This window comes from Chaetura pelagica, unplaced genomic scaffold (genome assembly GCF_000747805.2).
Source record: "Chaetura pelagica isolate M959 unplaced genomic scaffold, ChaPel_1.0 scaffold109, whole genome shotgun sequence".
NCBI lineage: Eukaryota > Metazoa > Chordata > Aves > Apodiformes > Apodidae > Chaetura > Chaetura pelagica.
The window spans coordinates 14,042,496-14,065,243 of NW_009970725.1; the positions used below are offsets into that span (position 1 = coordinate 14,042,496).

Here is a 22,748-nt window from a genome sequence, read left to right on the forward strand (position 1 = left end):
TTCCCTAACTCCTGTGTAGCACCAACACTATATCCCTGGAGGTGTATCTCAGTGATTCACTTCAGTGTTTTAACACTGAAACCTTTTAACACGTCAGTGTTTTAACACTGAAGTCTTGTGTAACTGCAGTCAGGTAACTGCATGACGACTACGTAAGAAACAAAAATTCCCCCAACCCCCCACCCCCCCAAAACAACCGCCCTATAGCACTGCAATTCGATTATTTGAGATCACTGCTCTTGTGAGAAAGAAATTACATCTCTCACATCTCACACAAGGTAAGCCATGATGAAGGATTACTAAAAGGAGATTCTGTTTTCTTTCTTTACTCCAGTTGCAAACAGAGCCAAGCTTGGAGTTATTACGCATTACTCTTCTTTCTAGGAAAACTTTCAATATGGGGAAGATTTTCCAAACTGCTGTCATTTCTCCTGTTATGCAGAGCATCCTTAAATCTGACTATGAATGAAAATGGGTAAGATCAGGAAAATTCCATTTTTTAGAGGAGATATTTGCACCTTGCTGAATGAATACCAGACAAAAGCATAACCTTAACCTTGCTAAAACACACTGAAAAAACACAAGGTCTTCCTGTTATTAATAGCATTCCAGATATTCAAAATCAATGGAGATTTTAACACACAGCTGTATGCAATCAGAACTGGAAGCTGAAGTTAGCTATAAGTTGTTCTTTAAGTAAAATATACAGCAAGTGATCAAGTCTGAGCTTGCAGGTGTATTTACTGAAGTGTGTAGAGAATAAGTGCGGCTCTTAATACTCCAGAAGTAATTCTTATGCTCACGACTAGTAAACCTAGCAACTGGAAACCTGAAAGTAGCTAGGCAGATCTCACTGCATAGGTTAAAATGGATTTTGCATCTTTTGCACAAGCTTGGGATCACTGCAATGCTGTCTCTGTGATACGCTGTGATTGGGCCACCAGTCACAGCTGCCTTGTAACAGCAGAGAAGTCCTTTTGCCTTCATACCTGGTCCATCAGATTTCTTCTTGACAGGCTCCTCTTCACTATCTTCACAGTCTGCATCAGTGCCACCTATGGAAAACAACGAGTGAAACAGCGACTGTTACTCCTACAGAAGTGAGGATGTAAATGACCTTCAAGATGGAAAATGCTACAGTCACTGACCACCCCTCTTCTGAAATATGCAGTGGCATTTTCTTACTAAATTGGCTGGTGAGCAGGATCACCTCCTGGAGTAAACCCAGGCAATATCTCAGTCCCATCCCTTCCACCCTAAGCAGCTGCCCCTCCTACTGACTCACAGTCAAGCCCATTTCTTCAGCTTCTGCAAAAGGCACCCTGATCAGTCTTCTGAGCTTCTCTTGCCTCTGACTTCGCAAACTCAAATTAATTGAGTGGGACTTTCATGCTGAAATGAAGCAACAGAGTTGGTTTCAAACTGCCACGTGCTTTTGTTCAGCCCTGTAGCAGATGATTGATGTAGAGAGTTGCAGGCAGAACTGAAGGACAAACAACTCTCCTTCTATCCAATGTCCAATAACTGCAGCTACAGCTGCAGTGGCATCAGTCAAATTATAAACCTCCCTCTTTTTGTCAGGTGCAGATGCCACATAGAGGGAAAGTCTAGATGACCTGAGTCTGAATGGGTCTTGCTCTTCCCCAGCTACACTGATAAAAAAGCTTCTGAATATGTATTTTCTTGTATAAAAAGGAGCAGAAGATTTAAGACATATGAGCTACTTATAAACAGATTCCTGTCAGAGGCATGAATAATTTAACAACTATGGTAAAAAACTATTCACATTTGTATGTTTTCCTTTTGCTACCTGTTGTATCCACTGTGAATGTCGAGCTTCCTGAATACTTATGTTCCTCACCTTTCTCTGGGGATACACATAAACTAATCATCAAAATGAGAGACTTCTAGACACACTAGAAAAACCTGGAGAACACAATAAACTTTTTTATGAGATGAAGGAATGAAAGGATCATGTCCTTCTACTTCCATAAATGTTTTTATATAGCTGATGTTTTCTGTACTGTACTGAGTCTTCCTATTTGGCAAAAGTTCTTTGTGTGTCTTGCAACTCCATGGAAAACACATATACCATCTCTTTTCATTTATCTCCCTCAATGTTTATTGTGTAGAATGACAGGACATTGCCATGGCTGGCCTTGCCATGGGCTAGGGCTGAGACAGCCAGCCAGCCACAGGTTCCTAATTTTTCCAGTTCCTAGCCAGAACTGGCAGCACTTGCTCTCTAAAGCTCAGCTGCCTTTCACCACCAGGAACAATAGGCACTCCAGTTTACTCTATTTTTTTAAAATATAGAGGTCTACCTACCATCCCCAGATCCTTTTCGCCTGCGCTTCTCCTCTTTGCCAAAACTTTTCTTCTCTTTGCGCCTCTGTCGTAACGCTGTTTTAGGGTCAGTAATCCAGGCCTGATAAACAAACTGGAAGGAATATGCTTATTATTTAAAAGTTCTTCATGTTTTGAGAGTAAGCCATAGAACAGGCCACAAGCGGGACTACACAGTTTGAGTAAACACATTCAGATCTGCAGGGGTAAGGAAATATTTTGAATCCCAAATCAAACACCTCCCCTGCAAATTTGCTGAGTTTTCATGTGCTATTTTTGCAAGCGTAAAACCAAATGTGAAAACACTTGTGGGTGAACCAAGTTTCATTAGAAGCCACAAAAATTCATGCTCTGAACTTTGAGAATTAATACCCTGTTGTGAATATGGGCTACTTCACCTGAATCTCTCAGCTTATTTCTTTATTTCTGCTTTGTAATTTTACAGGCAAGATGCAGCGTAATGGAAATTTTAAGAGAAAGTGCTGCAATCAACTAACTAAAGCATGAAAATATGTAGTGATATCTCAGTACAGGTATTTGTCCTTGTACATTTTTCATACTCCATGTATTTTTTCCCCTCTGTAGGTATCAGGGGAACACTATTTATGCATAGTCCCAAACCTGGCAGTCAGGAATTCCTCAAATTTCATCCTGATTTTGACAATGGCTCCTATTGTTGCTTCAGGTAAGTCACTTATGAATCTTTCTGCTACTGGTTTTCCAGTTGCAAAATGAAGACAGTAATATGGAGACAAATCCTGCTCACAGCAGTCACTCAGATCAACAATCTGTTGACCTGTATGACTATATGAAGCATGGAATTGGCCCAAAATATTTGTAAATGTTAAAGCAGTGAGAAAAAAAAGTACAAAAAAAGTTACTCAAAAGTAACTTTTTGAAGAATTCTGGACAAGATGTGAGAGAAGGTTTCAGAAAAAAAGCAGTCACATTCATATCTTTTTTCCCTGTATAATATAAAATGAGAAAAACAGAAACTTAAGTAACTGTATCTTCTCCACAACTCTTTAGATTAAAGGATGTTCTTTTGTTCTTTTTATGATTTTCATTGAACAATGGTCAAAACCTTCAATTGGCACTGCATTGCCTTCTATTCCTAAGCAACATAGGCTGGTAACAGAGACAGGGCAGGGAGGCACACAAATGCAGGCATGAGGATGAAAACACAGCACAGTCACAAAACAACTCTGTTAATTCACAAGACAAACATGCAGACAATAGCAACAACACACATGTATCTCAGTGAAGCTGAAACTGCCCCTCATAGGACACAATGGTAAACGTTCTATTTGGTTTATTTATATTTTTTAAATTCGCGTACACAAATTGCTTAGGAACATTAAAAGCAATTTTTTAAATGGCAAAGCTACTTGAAATGAATTTTAAACAGTAAACAACTTTGTTCTGTGAATGTATAAAACATTCTGACTTGTTCAAATCAAGCACCACATGATAAAACATGGGATCAGAGGCACTGGTTTCTCTTCTCTTTGTAATAGGTGTTTGCTAATGCAAGTGATCTGAGGGAATGGTGATATTAAAGTGAACTAGAGTCAGAAAGTCAGAAACTGTCAACATCTAGAACAGTTTGCTAAGCCTCCTGCAGTCATGCAGCTAAAAATTAGAGGTAAAAGGCAGACTTGGAAGAGGGTAAAATATTACAATGAAGAAAGGGCATTTGATTAATAAATCCAGTGTAACTAATGCTAAGCAGTGGATATTTTTAGAGCTGATTGGGTGCATAACCTATGTATTGCTTTAGATTTTTACCACTGGACAAACCTTACATGCAATAACTTTTAGGCGTTGAGGCTGGTACATTCAATCTGTAATGCCCACTCCTTACAAATATCATGTTACATATATGGAGTATGGAATGATACCCACTGCTCATAGGTGAGAAATGCTAAGTGTATTAAAGCATGGTAAGAAAATGTTGAAGATGCACAAATATTTTTTTATGATGAGAAAGGTCAGAACAGTAAAAAGCTAAAAGGAGGCTTGGAGCAGGATGTGTATTTTACAAGCCATTTACCAGCTTTTTGAGATCAATTACCAGTGTCCATAAGATACATGCAACCCAACATGACCAGCCTGTATAGCAATATGAGAAGAAAATGAAAATTTAGGTCTGCATTTTCTCTCTGGGATTACACTTCAAAAAAGACAGACCACATTTCTTGTGGCTTTACTCCTCCACAAGTATGAAATGCATTGAATTTACTTGGAATGAAGCTTTGGCTGTCATTGCTCTTTTATCATTCATGCAAGAGGAAAAATGCAGATGAGGACAGAGTTATATATTACATCAGAAACATCGGATTGGGCACATAACGACCATTTGCAAAATGTTAAGTACCTTTGCTGCTTTGATTAAATACTGAAGAATAGTTTTGGGTAGTTTAATGACAGACTTTGGCAAGGCTAAAATGGCTGAAGCAAATTTCCCAATAGCTCTCTATAAAGAAGGACAAAGCAAGAGCAATTAGTAGAAAAGAAGAAAATATTAATAGAAGTACCTAGTGAGCTATTATATCTAGATTAGTAAGAACAAATTTACATCCATAGACTTCAAGACGAAAAAGACCTTTTGTGATGTTCATAATAAAATTTCAATGAGATTATTCTTAACTGCCTACATTCTTGAACAAATAAAATCTCCAAGTTAACTCCTGAGGTGACTATTGCACGCAACTTACAATAAAACAAAAATGAACAAGTAAAAGTAATCCTTTTGCAGGCTCTACAACCAACACATTCAATTTGCTAGTATTTTTATTAAGATCATGTGCATAGTGATGGAAAGCTAATAAGGTATGATGACCAAATGATGAACAAGCTTTTCAAAAACCACACCAATTTTCTGTTCTATGCAACTCCCCTCCTACATAAAGCCATCCAACATCTTTGTGTTGCACATACTGCAGAACTGGTTACTTATACAGAATGTCTGGCCAGAATTATTAAATAAAGACCAGATCCTCCATCCTCAGAGTGCTAGCTTCAGGACTGAGCTTTAAAAAATAAAACCAACCAAACAAAAGCCACAGTAAATGAAAGAATCTTATTATCTTCTGATGTCCAGTTCCGAACTCTTTAAAATCTCAGTGCTTGGCACCAGCACATCTGAACAAAAGGTTGTCAGCAATTAAAAAAAAAAATGCACCTGCATGAAAACCAGAAAGAAAAATGACCCAGACATTCGTGAGCCATTTTTTAGCATCCAAGGTGAATTAAATGCAAACTACACAAAAAACTAGAGTAAATAGAAGAAAATAAAACTTACTTATCGTGTTATTTTTCATCCAGATTGGGTTTGCCTTTTTTAAGGTCAGGAAAAAAATCTTGCTGTCTTATTACCACACAGGCAGTTTAACAAATGTAATCAGCTCATAATGTAATGTAAGTATATAAACCAATAGCACTTTGTAACAATGAATTAAATAAAATAATTCTTCATGTAATTCAGTAACATTGTGTGGGAAGCTTCATTTGAAAGGTATTGGCACAAGGAGTAGAAGAGAAAGGAGGCAGTTTCTTGCTCTTGCTTGGGCTGGGCTTTCAGTAATGCATCAGTTCTGCATGTGAGTAGTATCAGATGCACATAAGCTTGAATCTGGATGGGAAAATGCATCTGCAAAAAGCTACTTGTTTGAATAAGCTTTTAAAGATACAGACCTGGAAAAGTTCTGTGGTATTTCTGAAAACTCTTAAAAAAAGGAAAACTTTAATGTTATGAAGATTAAAGCAACCCTATATGCATTTCACTAACTTCTTCACTCAAGTTCTTCATTTAAGCCAGTTAATTCAATACCTGGTACTAACATCAACCAGTCTATATGTAGGAACCCAGTTAAGAAACTTCAGCTATCTTTTTAACACTACGATATCCTTTTACTTCAACACAGTCTGGCAAACATATTAATTTATGTTATCCTTAAAAAGAAAGGAGATAAAGTGGTCTCCTTTTGTAATTTTAAATGTTCAGCTCTTTATAACCCAAGGATAGACTTCTCTGGTCCACTGGGATCAGTAAGAAATTATTTTATTTGTATCAAGTCTGTATTCTTTCCCATGAAAAGTCACTTTCTTGGGGATCACTTCTTCAGGGAATGATAACCATCAGAGGTATTGTACAGCAAAGCCAGAGGCAAGCAAGCTTCCTCACTTGTCTTTGCTGCAACACACACAAAAAAAACCTCAGATTCTTAACCTTTGTATTTTTGTTTCCTCGGCACTAAGCAAATGAAAATATGATTTCACTATATGCAGGATTTTGGCAAATGCTTAAAACAGGCAAAGTTGCACTATAAATTGGCAAGAAATTTAATTTCCAGTATTTTTCAGGTCTACTTTAGATGTACTGGCTGTTTTAACATATGTGCCTCTATTATGAGAAACCTGCATTTTTTTTCCAGATGTCAACTAGAAAGAAAATTACCATAAAGTACCTGAAATGCAGATTTTTTTCGAGGCTCTTCCTCTTCTTTTTTCTCCTCTTCCTCTTCCTCTTCACTATCCGTCTCAAACAAATAATAATTTCCACTTCTGACCACTAAGTAAAACAAAATATTTTCTTACTTTTCTGAAAACTTCTACTCACAACTGTCACAAGACATGAAGAACCAGCCAGTCATTTAAATTTTCATAACCATAGAATAGGTAAAAACAGAGAAGAAGGGAGAGATGAAAATGTCTCAGGCAATTTATTTGGTGTTAGTCTGTGATACTTTGGGCATGGATGAGATCTATACAAGACCTAAGGAAAACATCACCATGAGAAGAGAATGTAAAGAAAAAACCTGAAGAAGCTACTAAGTTACACTTTTTAGAAAAAAAAATGGCACTGAAGTCTAAACTAATTGGGAACTGATGATTATTTGAAGGAGTGAGCCCAGCAGGTAAGTAAATGAATTTATATGAACAGTGCCACTGGACAAAAAAATACGGAACTTCTCTTTAAAATGCTGAAGCATCCTTTAAACTATGGAACGGGATGGTATTAGTTAATGCTTTCTTCAGACATTCAAGCTTTGATGAGGTAATGGAAAACCTTGGTTTGCTTAAAACAAATCACTTGGATTCTATTAACATGATCGCAAATGAGTTTCAATTTTTTGCCCATGGATTCAGAAAGATTCTGAAACCTTGATACAGTAGAGATGCACAGTGAATAAGCTAGGCCTTATATCCTTGAACAGAAGCATTGTTTTTATTTCTCAGATGGTAACAGGCCTACATGAATGAACAAGGGAAACAAAATAAAAAATATAAAATAATGAGCAAGAGAAAAATAAAAATCACAGAATTACATTCAGCAGTGAAAACTGGTACACAATCCCCACATTTAAGCTGAAATATTTGAAGGAACAGTTACTTAGATGAAATGTCACACAATCTGGATATATGGAGCAACACATATTTATATTTTGAAAATATGTTTAACCCTCATGATAGATTTCTGGAAAAGTAACAATTGCTTTAATTCAATCATATCTTGAATTCTACACAGATCCTCTGTGCACAGATGACCACACATAACTACTGTAGAAACCTCAGTTCTGTGAAATTTGCCAGAAATCTAATGGTTCATAACTTTAGCATCTGAAACTCCTTCAGAGAATGAATTTTGTGCCTCGTATGCCCAGTTATAACTTTTAAAATCAATGAATACTCTGCAGAGGGACAGAAAGTCCACTTCATCATCTGTAATTGCTGAACTGAGGTGAAAAGAAAGTTTGGAAATTTCTTGGATAAAGCAAATTACTTATTTGGTACTGGGCCTTTTAAGAACCTCCTCCCCCTCCTCCCCCCTCAAAATGCATTAAAGAGATAAATGTGTTTTCAGAGCCAGTAGCCTGCAGTTTTTTTTCATAAAAAAGCATCTTGTAGTCAGCAACAGAAATTGTCCACACAGAAGATGAGCAGGAAAAGGGTGGACATCTAAGGGAAACCTCAGCTGCCAGGCAGCTCCTTAAAGACTCAGAGCAGCACCTGTCAGACTTGGAATGCCTGAGTTGGCAGAAAAGAAATCTGCAATGTTGTCTCTACAAAATTTGTAGGTTTAAAACGCACCTGAGGGGACACTATAATGTAGCAGTTATGTCTTTTTAACAACTGAAGAGGGAGGTATGATTGAATGGCAATAATGCACTCTTGCACACATCAAAATGGATTAAGAAGTATGTTAGTCACCTACTGGGATTATTATAGAGATCAAATTTTACTAGTAAGATAATTCATGGCTAGACTGCACTTGAGGGATCCTGCTTATAATGTGACTTTCTCCTCCTAAGAACAGGGATTTGCTGGCTTTCCTTGTGGGGTGAGATGGAGCAGGCAGACTGGCAGCCATGCAGGAGAAATCAGCACAGTCTCATCAACTGCTTTTCCCCAGAGGGAAAGAGGTCCCCTGGACAGCTGCAAGCACCATCTTCTTCACTACACCAGACACAATTCTGTCTCTCAGAAGAAGCTAGAAACCTTGAAGCCTGCGGTCCTAGCTATGGCTGATCTTTGTAGGGCTCCATAAGTAAACCACAAGCACAGGAAGAACCACGGCTCCTCCCTGCAATAGCGAGTGAGCATCACTGAGCAAACCCTCACTGGTTTTTCCTCTCTGTTCTACTCCCACCCAAATTCATGAATGTTTGAATTCCTATGACATACAAAATGAGGTATCTGTATTTATAAAATTATAAAAAATAGTATGAAGCTAAAAATAAAAATCTAAATTAACCATCAGAATTGGCATAAAACTTCAAGCTTGAGCAACTTCAACAAATACATATATAAAGCCACAGCCACAAACCCACTTACTGAGATGAACAGCCGTGTGCAGCAGAATGCTGAGGAGTTACAGCTCAGTGTTTCAAAAAGGATAGATGAGGAATATGAGTCTATTTCCAGTCTGTGTCCCTGTGAACACCTACTCTCAGTGCCACGTCTCAGTGAGTGTGGATGCAAACTATGTGGCAGGCAACGACTGTTTGCAGGATCAGGGTCTGTGATGTTTCCCACAAGGTTTTGCATTATTGCAGTAAATAATTTCAAGAATGCTCACCACTTAGAAAAAAAGAAAAGAAAAAAAAAGTTGCCACCTAAGAATATTAAATAATGAGGGTGAAATAAGTAAAAGCTAAAATCAATGTCTCTCTGAGCTTTTCTTCTTATTACAAAATAGAGACCGTATCCCATTCCTTCAGAATTACCAGAGCCTGAAATTCTACAGTAAAAATGAAAAAAAGTTGTAGTTTTAATTTATTTTGTCATTGTTGTTCTTAATGAAACTAAAGGGCAAGATTTTGATAAGGTTTTTGAAAAGGGATAGGTCTCTCTAAAGTGGCAGTGTGCCCTTTAGAAAAATAAAAATAGAGGCACAGCTTACTTGTGACTTGATAGAAAAAAGCATATGATGTTCTATTAAACACTGCTAGTTTTATGCTAGATTTATAAATAAATATACATAGGTAAATGAAGCAGTATGTAGATGTGTAAAAATATTAATTGGAGTAACTCTTAAACTAAATTACCAGGAAAAATATAGACATTCGCAATGCTATACACTTGAACATTTTTTAACTCTTCAGATGTTGTTAAATTTTCCTCCAATGAAGATCCAATAGAAGGATATTTGATTTGAAACTGCAATCTACTCAGTTTTCTTGCTGTACCCAATTCATAATGTAGGGAAGAACTCTATCATATGCCTGGACTGGGCTACAAACAAATTAAAATATTGCAATGCAACAATTATATGAGTGATACAGGCTACTTATTTCTTGTGCACAAGGCTGAACACTTTTGCTCTCAGATAAACAGAAAAAAAAATACAGAAATAACAAAACAACTGGCATCATCAGTACATTAAAGTGTGATCAGAGAGATTCAGCTGAGCTGTGCACAGCCTAGTCCTGAGAATAGTCTTGCTGGCTTACTGTAGCATTCAGATTTCTACAGCTAACAGTAGAATGACTGATGAACAACAACAACAACAAAAAAAAAAAAAAAAAAAAAGACATATGATGTGTGTATATGAAAAAGAAATTATGTCTAATCTTCGAATGCATTGTTAAAGTTTCACCTTAACATTTACAAATATATTGTGTTTTGGAGTAGTGGGGAGCCGAGACATTTGAGGCCAAAATGGATTATTTCTGACATCTTTATCTGATTTGATAGTATTGTAAGAATTCCCAGTGTATCATGAGCTACCTATGCTTCCAACACACAGAAGTCCAAAATATCGTTCAAATCACTCCTTGAGAATTTTGACGTAGAAAATATTTGTTGAAAAAAAACAAGCCTTCTATCAAGTCACAATCATAAAATCAGGCATAAAACAAACAGGTCATGGGAATGCCTTCATTCTGGTCAAGGATATAAGGGTTAAATCCACATATTTGTAAGATGATTGAGAAAACCTACTGGAAGCATGATCAACCCAAGGCCGCCACCACAGCTTTTTTTTGCCCTTGGCTTTCTCTTTGTCTGCTTCTCCTAAAATAAAATATGTCCAAATATTAATTTTATAAAATGAGAAACATGTTTCTTACACTGATTAATCATTTTAAATTTCTCTCAAAAGAGCTAAGATTTCATTAGTACATCAGATGTTAAATTTACTGAATACATTCTATACCAGAATCATTCAGAAGCATGACCACTAAGCAGAAATACTCTGGTTTATGCAGCAGTTAAAACAGCATTCTACTCCAAAACAGCTAAAAAGTTTGTGTTTTAAAACATACACTCCTTGTTGACTGTAATTTCAAAAAGAAAACATTTTCCCTCCTCTCATATCCCCTTATATTTCAGGGTCCAGAAAGTTTACAGTAAGTGCCGATCCCAAGCCAGTGTTACCATTGTGGCACTACATGGGTGTAATTTTACCTGTTCCCATGTTTTCAACAACGTTTACAAGTACACAAACATTTCAGTGACTGGAAAAACCTCACAGCATCTAGAAAATGCTCCTGGAAAAAAGTGGATGCTACCTGTTTGTAACACTGTGGTTTATAGACCATGACTTTGTTCAAAACAAACCTCTGCTGCTATTCAGCTCTTTACCAACAACATGAAACTAACCAAAAGCAACCTTAAAGAAAATAATTTGCTCTAAATCTTCTTGCAGTACAAAATCCCAGACATTTTTGGCTGAATCAAGCTCCACACTGATACTGAACTAACAACTTTGTTACATGATGACAGTTCTGAAGAACAAGTTATCACTTGTCCAGCTACTAGGTATACGATGTCCTTAACACTCAATTGGAATTAAGATACAATAGCTAATGGTACCTTCATCATCTTCTTCAGAAACCTTCCGAATCTCAGGCCCCTCTGAGGAGTCTTGAGTCATGCTTAGCATCCTCTCTTTACCCTTTTTGTACTTTTGCTGCCTGGCTTTGATGCGATCCATTCTACCAAAAGGAAGAATCTTATTAGTTTCATGTCTACACCCTTCTTGACCCATCCTGAATAATCAGTCTTAAACGCTCTAATACACACAGACACATGCTCCAACATTTCTAAAAGGAAATACTCATTTCACATTATCATTAATTCTGCCCTTACACATAAGGAGTTAAACGATGCTGAAAGGGCTGGCTTTAATTCTTCTTGCAACCCTGCAAAGTTAGCACAACTTGGTCTTTTAAGACTTAAATGTTTGAAAAACATAGTTAAAAAATATAATAAATCAACAGGAGTAAGTTATTTCAATACAACTGGATTAGAACAAAATTATTAACTAATTTCAGTGATCAAAATACACTTAAACACTTCTATTAATCTGTCCATTTGTGAGGAAATAACCACTCACTAGAGAGGGAAAAACTCATCTTGGCTAGTTGCTATTACTCAGTAGATTATTAGATTTCTTTCCCTGTCATTCATCTGCTGCTGAAGTTGCATTATGTCAGCCAGGACAACTTCATTGTTCAAAACTTCTGGCCATGCTAGCAGTTCTCTTCATCCTAACCAGACTAAACTGTATGAAGTTCAGATGCACATAATTTAAACAAAGTTCTTGTTTTAACAAGTACCCTCTATTGTTGAACTCAGTCATCCTTTCAATGTAAGCTGGTAATTCTGAGAGAAGCATAGATTAGCTTTGGCTTCACTGCAAGCAGTGTCATCTCTGATATTAAACTCGACTGAATTAAAAGAAAAGAATGATTTCCAGGACAGGCACGATAAGCTTGATTCAAGCACAGAGCAGCACACCACCATCTCAGTTCATCATCTGATGGGGAAACCCCAGGCATGCAGGTAGACAGCATGGTCCCTGCAGCCTCCTGATGCGTCTTCAGTTACACAGGTGTGGAAAAACCTGTCAGGAGTGAGCTTTGACATCTGGTTAGGAAGCAGTTACAGCTTTTCATACACAGCAGTGGAGGAACTTTGAAAGCTTTTTGCAGCTACTAAAGAAGCATGCTGGCTGCACCCAACAGGTAGAGGAGTGACCTGCTAGCTGTGTAAAGAGAAAGGATCCCCAGGCCAGTTAAACTGAATGCAAATATTTTCAGTGAATTTAAACATACATATTTTGCACTCAAACAGTAGAGGAGAAACCACAAATGAAACCGAAGCAGCAGGCATCCTGCCCACTTTACTAGGAATACAGATATACAGAACAAAAACCTAATAATGGTAAAGTCAATGAGAATATTGCCATTCACTGCAGCAGGGCCAGAATGTTACTCAGCTTCCTTAGCCCATAGGAATTTAATGCTATTTAAGTGGCTTTTAACTACAGCTTCCCTAACTAGGCCCCTTGCTGTTCTGATTGATGTTTGTTTTTTTTGTATAACCCAGTTCCTGCATCTCAATCTCTAAATTCATTGCCTTCAAGGCTTGCACCTTCAAGTGAGACAGGGTTAATGTGGCACTTCTGATTAGTAATCTCCCTATCATTTTCATGAGTTTCATGGGGGATTTGCAATTAACTGTCCTGCTCTTCTGAGACATGGGGACAGACAAATTGAGAGCACATCAGGATAACCAGAGGAAGGAAAGAAAAAAGACATTTTTTTCCTTCATATGTCATCTGATTGCATGCATTCATACTAAATAAAGTAACTGAAAATTACAATTGAGATGGACTTCTAATAGAGAACAAATGTAGCACAGATACAGATCAGCTCTTAAAGAGAAGACTGTATGGTCTTGTTGCTATGATACTTGAGTATGGATCACTTAAAAGCTGATATTCTTAACCTGTCATCACTGGATTTCTAATGTTTAAAAGAATCTTCAGAATAAGCAGGAGCATTCATATCTCCTCTCTTGATTTATAGGAAGCATCTGTTTCCACTACAATTTCAGGCTCACTGAGGAGCAGGTTACTTCATTACATTCCACTCTGATTCTTTGTGTTAACCTCATAATCTTTGGTCCTAGAAAAACTAAGATTCTGCAGTATGTTGTTTTGTTGGAAAAGATGACTCTAAAACCACATAATCTCTGAATGCCCAGAAAGCAATTTTTGTAATTGCAAAATCATACTTCAAAACCTAATTTCTATAAAAGAGGGTGCTAGATAAATACTAACAAACAGTGAAATACATGCATATGTATATGTGTATATACATAAAAATACATTAAACACATACTGTCTTTTCAGTTGATCCATTGATTTTTTTTCCTCTTCAATTCTTGCCTTTACAGCCTTGACAATTGTAGCCTGGAAAAGCTCAGCACCCCTACAGCAGAAATGGGGGCAGAAGAAAGAAAAAACAAGAGGAAAAATTAAATGGTTCTAAGTTTCCTTTATGCTAGCTAATCACAATGACCTTAGTGTTTCCTCTGTACACAACCTCATCTGCCTAAAACAAAACAAGGCCTGAAGGAAATAATCGATAACTCCAGAATATCAATTTGTTTACAGTTAATAATTTCAAAAATCTGGGGCCAGATACTGTGATCACTTCTCAGATACAAGTTCCTTTAGCAGCAGTTCAAGGAATTAATTTTTGAGTCCTCAAGAACACAGAAGATCAATGGATTTAAGGTGAGGTAGAACTTCTTGCACAGTTCCAGGATTTGGTCTTTATAGTAATTTCAGTGTTATAATCACTTTGTTACTCAGTCTCCTGGAAGCTGTGAGGAAAGTCCAGCTTTATCTGGGGCCATATTGAGCACAACTTCAGCTCTACTTTTACCCTCTGAGCATTACAGAACTTTCAATCTGAAGACAAAAATGCTTAATCAAATTTCTGGTGGGTCAAAATAATATGGGTTCTAACTCCACTTCATTAGAAATGTAATCAAGTTATTGATATGGATGTTCAGATCACACATCTAGGAGATTCTTCATTATTCATCCATCAGCTCTTGAAGACTCACAAAGACCCTCAAAGTTTCTCTCAAAGAAGTAGCATAGATTAAAAGCCTTTCTTTTCTCAGGAATTCAGTAAGAACAGCTATAGCTTCAGAAGTCTACTACTAAATACTTTTTCAACCATGTTTTCTGTGTGACTAATAAATCTTCCATATAATATGGAGGATAACTGTATTTAATTTTTTTCAAAGGAATACAATCAAGACTGGCCATCATTATTGTCTCAAAGTATGGTAAAGTATAACAATGAAGGACATGTTCTCCTTAGCAACTTGATCACTCCTACATTCTTATGAACTATTGAAAATGGTAGCTGGATCCTCATCACTCCAATTCAATCTTCTTTTGCTGAGGCATTTGTATTTCACAATATTAACTTTAACTAGAAGACAGGCTCAGACTGTGCTGTCTGAATCCAAACTTGACCTTGTCCACTGTCCATGTAAATTCAAACTTTGATTTTAGCACAGCAATCAGCCAACTAAAAAGTTAACCATACCACTATATGTCTATTACCCTCCTTCCTGTAATAACTTGGCGCTTCCTGGTCATTAATACATTTATCTTTACAAAGCTCCTGATGTAGGCCAGTAGGTCTCCACTTTTGCTTCTGGAGAGAGCTCCTGCCTGGGTAAGTTCAGTAACTTACCAAAAGACACAATGCTGGAAGTGAGAACTATGTATGTTTCTTTCAACCCAGCTCAGTGCCCATGAGCCATTTCCATGAGTCTGCTCTTTCCCTCTGTATGCAAACTTTCCAATTTCAAAGTTATTCTGATACTAATGATTTTGCTTTGTGCTGTTTTCAGTGGGAACAGAGTGTCCAAAAAACAGCTACAAAAAAGTGGTATCCAGCAATCTGGGGCATCAGCAGTGAAATTCACTCTAGAGTCAAAGTCTGAGAGAGGTAATATGGGATTGAGGCACAGATCTTTTGCTAGCCATGTTTACAGTGGTGAATTTTGTTCAGTACGGGCAGCTGGACATGGCCCCCTTTTAAAGAAATCCTGAAAGGAGAAGGAGAGGAAAATAAAAAAATACTTCCTTTCAGGACATTCAAGCCAAATTTTGCCCTCAAACACAGGCAGAAATCAATGTCTGTATGTTTTTTAGGGAAAAATAATGTCTAAATACATTTAATCCAATACTGACAAAAGTAACTCCTTAGAAATCGTACTGAAATTAAAACCAGAATTTCATTCCTAATCTGCGTTCTTACTAAAAAACAGAAGAATGATTGTGCTAGTGATAGCTAGGAGTGGATGCTTGTGGGAAATGGCAAGTAACAGGCTCAAAGGGGGTGGTGTTTACTTGCCACACCTGGTCAGTGTTCAGTGGTGGGACACTTCCTGAGTGACTTCCCAATGGTCCTGCCAAGCCAGACACTGTAACTTTGCCAGACTTTTCCTCATGCGACATTTTTGGAGTCAAGGTTTCTAAGTCCCATTATCTCAAACAGGATCTAATAGCTTAGTCTTTTTCCAAGGCTTAGAAACTCTGGCCTTTGCTCTCCTATGTATTGATATTGAGACAATGCTGCAACACACATCAACTTGCCCAGCTTTTAATAAGGGCTATGAGAGCAGCAAATACTGTTTGGTACAAAAGACAGTTTAATTTCTGCAAGATTCTCAGTTAATTAATTTTCTCATGTGTAGTTTGTTAGCATTGGGTTTGCAATTATGAATTCAGCATATATCGATTAAACGATTAAAGGACTCTTTCAGTACTACCTATCATAAAAATATAAGTATCATAGCCATGAGAGACTTGAGCTGTTTAATTTAATTTTTTAAAATCTACGTTACCTTGATGCAAGGATCTGAGAAGCTTTTATATCTGCAACCACATGCAGGAAGTAGTAACTCATGAAGACTCTTCTTTGCAGCAGAAGGAAAGCAAAACATATACTGTCCCAAATGATTCCTGCTTCACCACTGGGCAGTTTACAATCTTGATCATTGGTTGCTGGAAAAAGACACTCTCAGCATAAGGACTGTTGTATTAAGTATTCTTTTATCATGTTTAATCAATTAAGTAGTCTTAGCTTATAAAACTGTTATAAAACCCACAAACATACATTTTAATTTGAAGTGCAGCATATTTTTTTACAGAAAACTGGAAAGCTTCCAACAAGGTGATATCCCATGAAAACTGAGAGTTCACCAAAAGTGAACCATTTGCAAAAGAGTTCATCCTATCCTAAGAAGTACTTGAAAATGAAGAATAGGAAAACAAGTATTTTTGTCAGCACAAAATATTTTGTATCACTATTTTCTAAATGGAATGTTTATTTTTTAAAATTTTATTTCAAAGTCACTTTTTGTCTCGATTTTTTATTAAGAACACTATCAATGTGAGAAAGAAGTGTTTTATTTTTGTCAAAATAAATTTTTGACTGCCACCACCTAATATCTTTATTTTTCCTCCCCACAACTCAGTTCAATGTTTCTTTCCATTGCATAAGAGAAAAAATATTTGAAACCACAAGAATGCTTCCTTTGGGGTGGGAGGAGACAAGCAGAGAGGAAATCCCATTCCTCCTACCTCTAGATTTTGGCTTGGGCTGTGTCTTTCTTCCTTTCTTCCCTTCTTTCTTCTCTAAAAGGCAGTTCTCTTGGGGATATTAAAAAATTGAGACTGGGTTTTGTGGAGCTAAACTATAAACTAAATGGCCTATGCTGCCCCATAGAAGGGAACAGAATTACTCAAGGGACAGACTCAGGCTCAAAACTGGGTTTACAATCAAGCAAGCCAGTCTAATAGGTCTGGAAGGTCAAGCTCCAAGAGTTTCAAAGCCTGCTGTGCCCATTTCCTGGGGAGTCAGAAACCTGCGTCTAAGTTTCTGTTGTGGCTCAAAAAGTTTTGGATAATACAAGAGCTACTGGGCACCTTTTATCTTGTGATTTTGCATTTTCTTATTTCCTGTTTTTTCCCCTGCTCCTCACTTATCTATTAGGATCAGACAAGAAGATAGGAATTCAGAACTTCACTCAAACTCAGTAGGATGAAAGAGTTATTTAAATTCAGCAAAAAACACTGAAAAAAAAATAAATCAGGTGTTTTCAAATCATCAGTCCAGAGTGTCAGGACAAATTAACAGCTCACTGACAGATGAAGTGTCTTGCTCTTCTTACTTCATTCCTCCTTTCTCTTACCTCTATCCACATCCACTCCCCCCCGTCATTACCAGAAACATGAGAATAAGTGTAAAAAAAAAAAGGTAGTCAATACAGGACCATGCTGTATTAACTGAATGTGCAAGTATGATTTTTTCATGAGGTAAAATGTCAGGAAAAGGAACAACTTAAATATGACAGAAGATTTTGAAGGTGATTCTTTATTTATAGGAAATTATAAATAAATTGATCTATACTTACGAATACGGTAGCCTTTAACTGTACAAGCCAGGCTAAATGCCTGAATCAACCAGCAACTATTCTTAATTAATGATTCAATGTAACCACATGCTCCTATCTGGAAAATAAAGTAACAGTTTCATATAACAAGATAGAGGAGATATAAAGAAGAATTGCATCTCTTTACATTACATGAGAATATCATGCCTGGGCTGCATTATATCTCACTGCTAAACCAGAGATTAGAGAAGTGTCTTTATCAGTGACATCACTTTTAGATAGCAAGCATTTTTTCCTTTGATTATCAGTGAGATGGGAGGTACGTGGGTTTCATGTGTGTTTTTGCAGAGAAAGTGATACATCTCACACATTAACCAACTTTTATAAATCACTGACTTAATCTTGCAAACATATACGGAGAAGCTTAACACACACGTAGCTCCACTGAATTCCCAAGTATAAAATGAAGCACACATGTAAGCATTTAGAACATTTGCAAATTCAAACCACCTATAAATCAATTTTATTTCAGTACAGTGACTTATGTAAATGTAAAAAGAAAAATGTCTGCTCTTTGCAGTCCAGCACTAAAAATGTTCAAAGCTGAAAAGCAATCACCAGGAATAAATCTGAATTTATCTTTCATAAAAGGCTTGTCTCATTCACCTACTGATGCCACGGCAAGAATCCACTTTAAAGAGCTAATTAATGTAACAAAACCTTTAGTATTTTGCAGATTAATTTGACATTTAATTTTCAAGTATATCTGTTTTCACCTGAATCTCACACTAGTTCTAAAGAAAACAGGAATGTAGTTAGTAATTTTGTAGTCAATGTCACTAATTACATCACATCTCACAACAACTGCATCTAGTACTGGGCTTGAAAATTCTAGTTTTAAAGACAAGGCTCCAGATGTGCACTATTTATCAATGGTATGACTAATCTTGCCCTTGTTACTCATTTCTTACTCCACTGAGATTTTCACAAGACTTCTAAGGAGAGACTTTAGTAGGCAAAGAAACCAGAACCTGGCCCTTTGAAAACAGCTTGTGAGTTTGCACAGAGCTGACCAGGACACAGGGGTGCACATCTTCCTGTAATGTATATGCATTACCATTCCCTGGATATGCACTATCGGTTTCTGAATTCAAATGGAGCCTGCTTTGAGCTTGCAGAAGGCTGTGGTCCTGAAAAAAGGATTTTTAATGACCACTCAAGGCTCTGTGCACACTGTTCCAAAGTGCTGAGGGTAGAAGAAAGGCAGCAGCTACTTACTGAGAGGATGTTCTTCATTGTGATCACAAAGACATTGTAGGCAATCAGCCAGTCCCAGTATCGCAGAATGCTCCTGATGGGCTTCAGCAGCAGATCTCCACCAAAGAGAAGGAAATAAAAGCAGGCTACCAAGTAGCCCATGCAGAATATGCTGATCCTTGTGGTTCCGGTTATGAAGATTATAGTGAGCACAAACCAGAAGAGGTAACTAAATATTATCACCTTATACATGTCTAAGTAGGACCTGGAAGTAAAGAAGGAGAAAAGGTTACTATTTCCTGAGGACAAGGCTACCTTTTCTCAACCTGTGCTACTGGCTGACACTTGTGCCCAAGGTCTGTTGAGCGTTCTTGTCATGCTTCAACATCTGGGCACCTGCTGAAGGCTAACACCAAGCTCACTGGGTCTAGCTCATTCATGTGTCTGCCTGGCTTATATACTCAATTCTAGTTTGCTCATGTGCATAGGCACCTAGCTAAACCCAGTCAAAACACTTTGCATCATGCAAGATCAAGCTTTGTATTCTGAAAGGGGGAAAAACATGTTCTCACCAAACCTCATGATAGAGTGATATTATCTGGCAATGCTACCATATGCAATTTAAAAGCTATCTGAGATCATCTTTTAAGAAGTCTCAGCAATACTACAGCAATTCTGTCTTCAAAAGCCAGCAACAGCACTCCACTGCAAACAATTCTCTATTTATTTATAACTACTAGGGAATTCAGCTTGGTTAAAAGCCTAGTTTTCAAAGACAGCTGCTGAAACTCTTTCTCCATGGAGATCAACTGTAAAAGTTTTGAGAGGTAAAAGGTTTCTATAGAACATAAATGTGATATAACTTACTGAAATATTTGCCAGGAAGCTACAAGATAGAATTATCTGAAATAAGCCTGGCTCACAGTGGGGAAGAGTGAGAAACAATTTGGCATTATCAGATTCCTTAAAATCTTGACTTAATATTGACTCAATGAGCCTTCAAACAAGAATATCTGCCAAAGGCAATACCAAATACTACACACAGCTAACCACTGAAAACCAACTAATTCTTAGTTTTCCCCCCATTTAGTGTTTTGATTCCAGATGTAACTATGTTGCCAGGGTCTGTTCACCTAGGCTGCAAAACTAGATTTGTCAGGAAACCAGGCAGGGACACAGCATTGTAGGAGTACACGCACACCTAAGCCAAACCATGTAAGGAGTAAATGAACTAAGTGCATTGTATGAAGCCACATAAAAAGGCCCCTGCTGCTGGGTGTTCTCAGGCTCAGAACTTTGTAGGGCTTTGTATTTATAGTCCTGCATTTATAAGCCAGTATTATACATTTCACTTGTCAAAGCCAAGCAGAGAGTCATTTAACAAAAGGCAATGAGAAAGTCCCTTTATGTTTATTTCCCATAAACATTTAAGAAATTTATGGACTGCTATTTGCAAAATCTAAAAGAATCATGATGTTAGAGATGCTACCAGGTTTTGGGTGATAATAAAACATTAACAAATAATCTATACACACTAGTAAAACAAAGGAGTGGAAGAAAACAGTTGAATAGCTCTTGTTAAAGTTAATATGTACTGAAAATGCTGTTCTCAGTGTTTCTCCAGAAAAAAACAACTATAATATTTGGTCTTCCTTTAGTAATAACTTCCCTCAGAGTAAAACTTCCAGAAATTAGGGAGCATATTCAAAAAAAGACAAGAACTTAGTTATTTTTCTCTTATAATGTTAACTGTTTGCTACATTTTAGCAGTCATCTAAAATATTAAGTACATCTGTTATTCTCACAAGTCAGGAGGCAATACAACCATGTCAAGTGACAAATTATGTAGTTCTTAGAGATGGAAATCATTCTCATTTTTATAAATATGGAATTACAAGCAAGCCAAACCATAAAAATGACTCCCAAGAATTCACCTTGAAGAGGACATCTTAGAAAATGGTGCTTGAACAAGTCATCCAGGGCATGACTAACCAATGAATATCACCAGCTATCTCAGGTACTTATGTGCTGGCCCCAGGGCAAAGCCACATTGAACACAATGGACAGAACTACAGTCAGTCAGTCTCAGATAAAAATATTCCTGAAATCTCACTTTTCAGTTGCAATATTCCAAAACTTGTCTGCTATAGTGCAGAGTTGTGCATCTCCCTAATTTTTATTAATTGTTTACAATGATATAGGTAGGTCAAGTGCCTTAAAATTGTGAATAAAGACTTGTTTTATTCTCAACATATTGCCTCTCAAATCACTTGAGGCATTCTTGGATGCAAATTCTGCCTCAAACTCCAGAAAGTTAGGAAGTGAGAAGTTTCAGTTCCTTGCTCTGGAAATTATAATGCAACAGTGGGAGGCTGAAGCACAAAGCCACCCAATAGCCACAAAGACCTTACACAAATCCAGAAGGTCAGCGAGGGTGCTTATGCTACATTTGAAAACTTCTTCATAGAGAGCAGAAAATTCTTAGTCTTGGATAGCATATACTGTAATTTTATGCTTTCACTGCAGACCACACAGATCATTAGACTAATGCCATGCAAACTTTCCAAACCTCATCTTCTAAGTGATCTTTAAATCCACATCCAGTCACAGAGAGGAGAGGCCACTCTCGGGATGTGGTATTTGACAATACACCTTGGAAAACTGAGAGCCAGCTGCTTCCCAAGGACACTGTCCCCCTCCCCTTCATCCCCACAGCTCTGGGTTCCAGCCTCTTCTTTGCTTTGGATCCTTGAATTGGTTTAAAGAAGTAAATTTGCAAAAATCTATTTATTTTGGGAGAGGACAGAAGGAAGAGATACTTTTCTGCCCATTCAGCCTATGAGCCAACTCACTGCTTGTGTGATGAATGCAAAAATGGGAAGGTGCAGTTGGGGGCCAGGAAAACAGCCACCCATCTGAGGAAGATAAGCCACTACAGCAGCGTAGCAAGAACATAAAACTGGTGTTTTGCAGCATGATAACCTCTGAATGAGAAATTACACAGAAGAAAACTGAAACACGAATGAAAAATTAATAAATGGTGATTTGTCAACTGTGTCTTTAGCAAAATCCAGTGATACTCTGGTTAACTTTTTGGAAAAAGTTACCGTATCACTTTGCTCAAAACACAGAAGACAAAGTCTGAAGTTCATTCCACCCATCCATCAAAGCTATAGTAACCTCAGTTGGCTTTTGTCAAATAACCTGGTTTTCCTTACTAAAGCTTTATTAGTGTTCTCATGATCATTTCAGTATTTTATTTCCACAGAAATCAATTTTTAACTGTAATACAATCCAGCCTGTTGCAGAAAGATTGCTCTAAGTGTGTTCCCATCACACTTAATTATGTGCTTGGCTGTGGTCAGTCTGATGTCCAGACTTCTGCCTCCAGGCACCATGAGGTGCTGATGTAGCAGCCAATAACC

The 22,748-nt window shown here is 37.3% G+C and overlaps 1 protein-coding gene across 1 annotated transcript in view; it reads right to left on the reverse strand.

Moving 5' to 3' along the window:
- Positions 1–22,748, reverse strand: part of PIEZO2 (piezo-type mechanosensitive ion channel component 2) — a 258,854-nt gene that overhangs the window by 38,179 nt on the left and 197,927 nt on the right. Inside the window, exons 26-34 of the mRNA XM_010006936.1 lie at positions 19,345–19,588; positions 18,088–18,184; positions 16,516–16,675; positions 13,980–14,069; positions 11,665–11,786; positions 10,792–10,863; positions 6,816–6,919; positions 2,329–2,440; positions 990–1,055 (exon numbers count right to left, since the gene is read on the reverse strand). Coding sequence (XP_010005238.1) covers positions 990–1,055; positions 2,329–2,440; positions 6,816–6,919; positions 10,792–10,863; positions 11,665–11,786; positions 13,980–14,069; positions 16,516–16,675; positions 18,088–18,184; positions 19,345–19,588 — 1,067 coding nt within the window. The remainder of the gene's footprint in view (positions 1–989; positions 1,056–2,328; positions 2,441–6,815; positions 6,920–10,791; positions 10,864–11,664; positions 11,787–13,979; positions 14,070–16,515; positions 16,676–18,087; positions 18,185–19,344; positions 19,589–22,748) is intronic.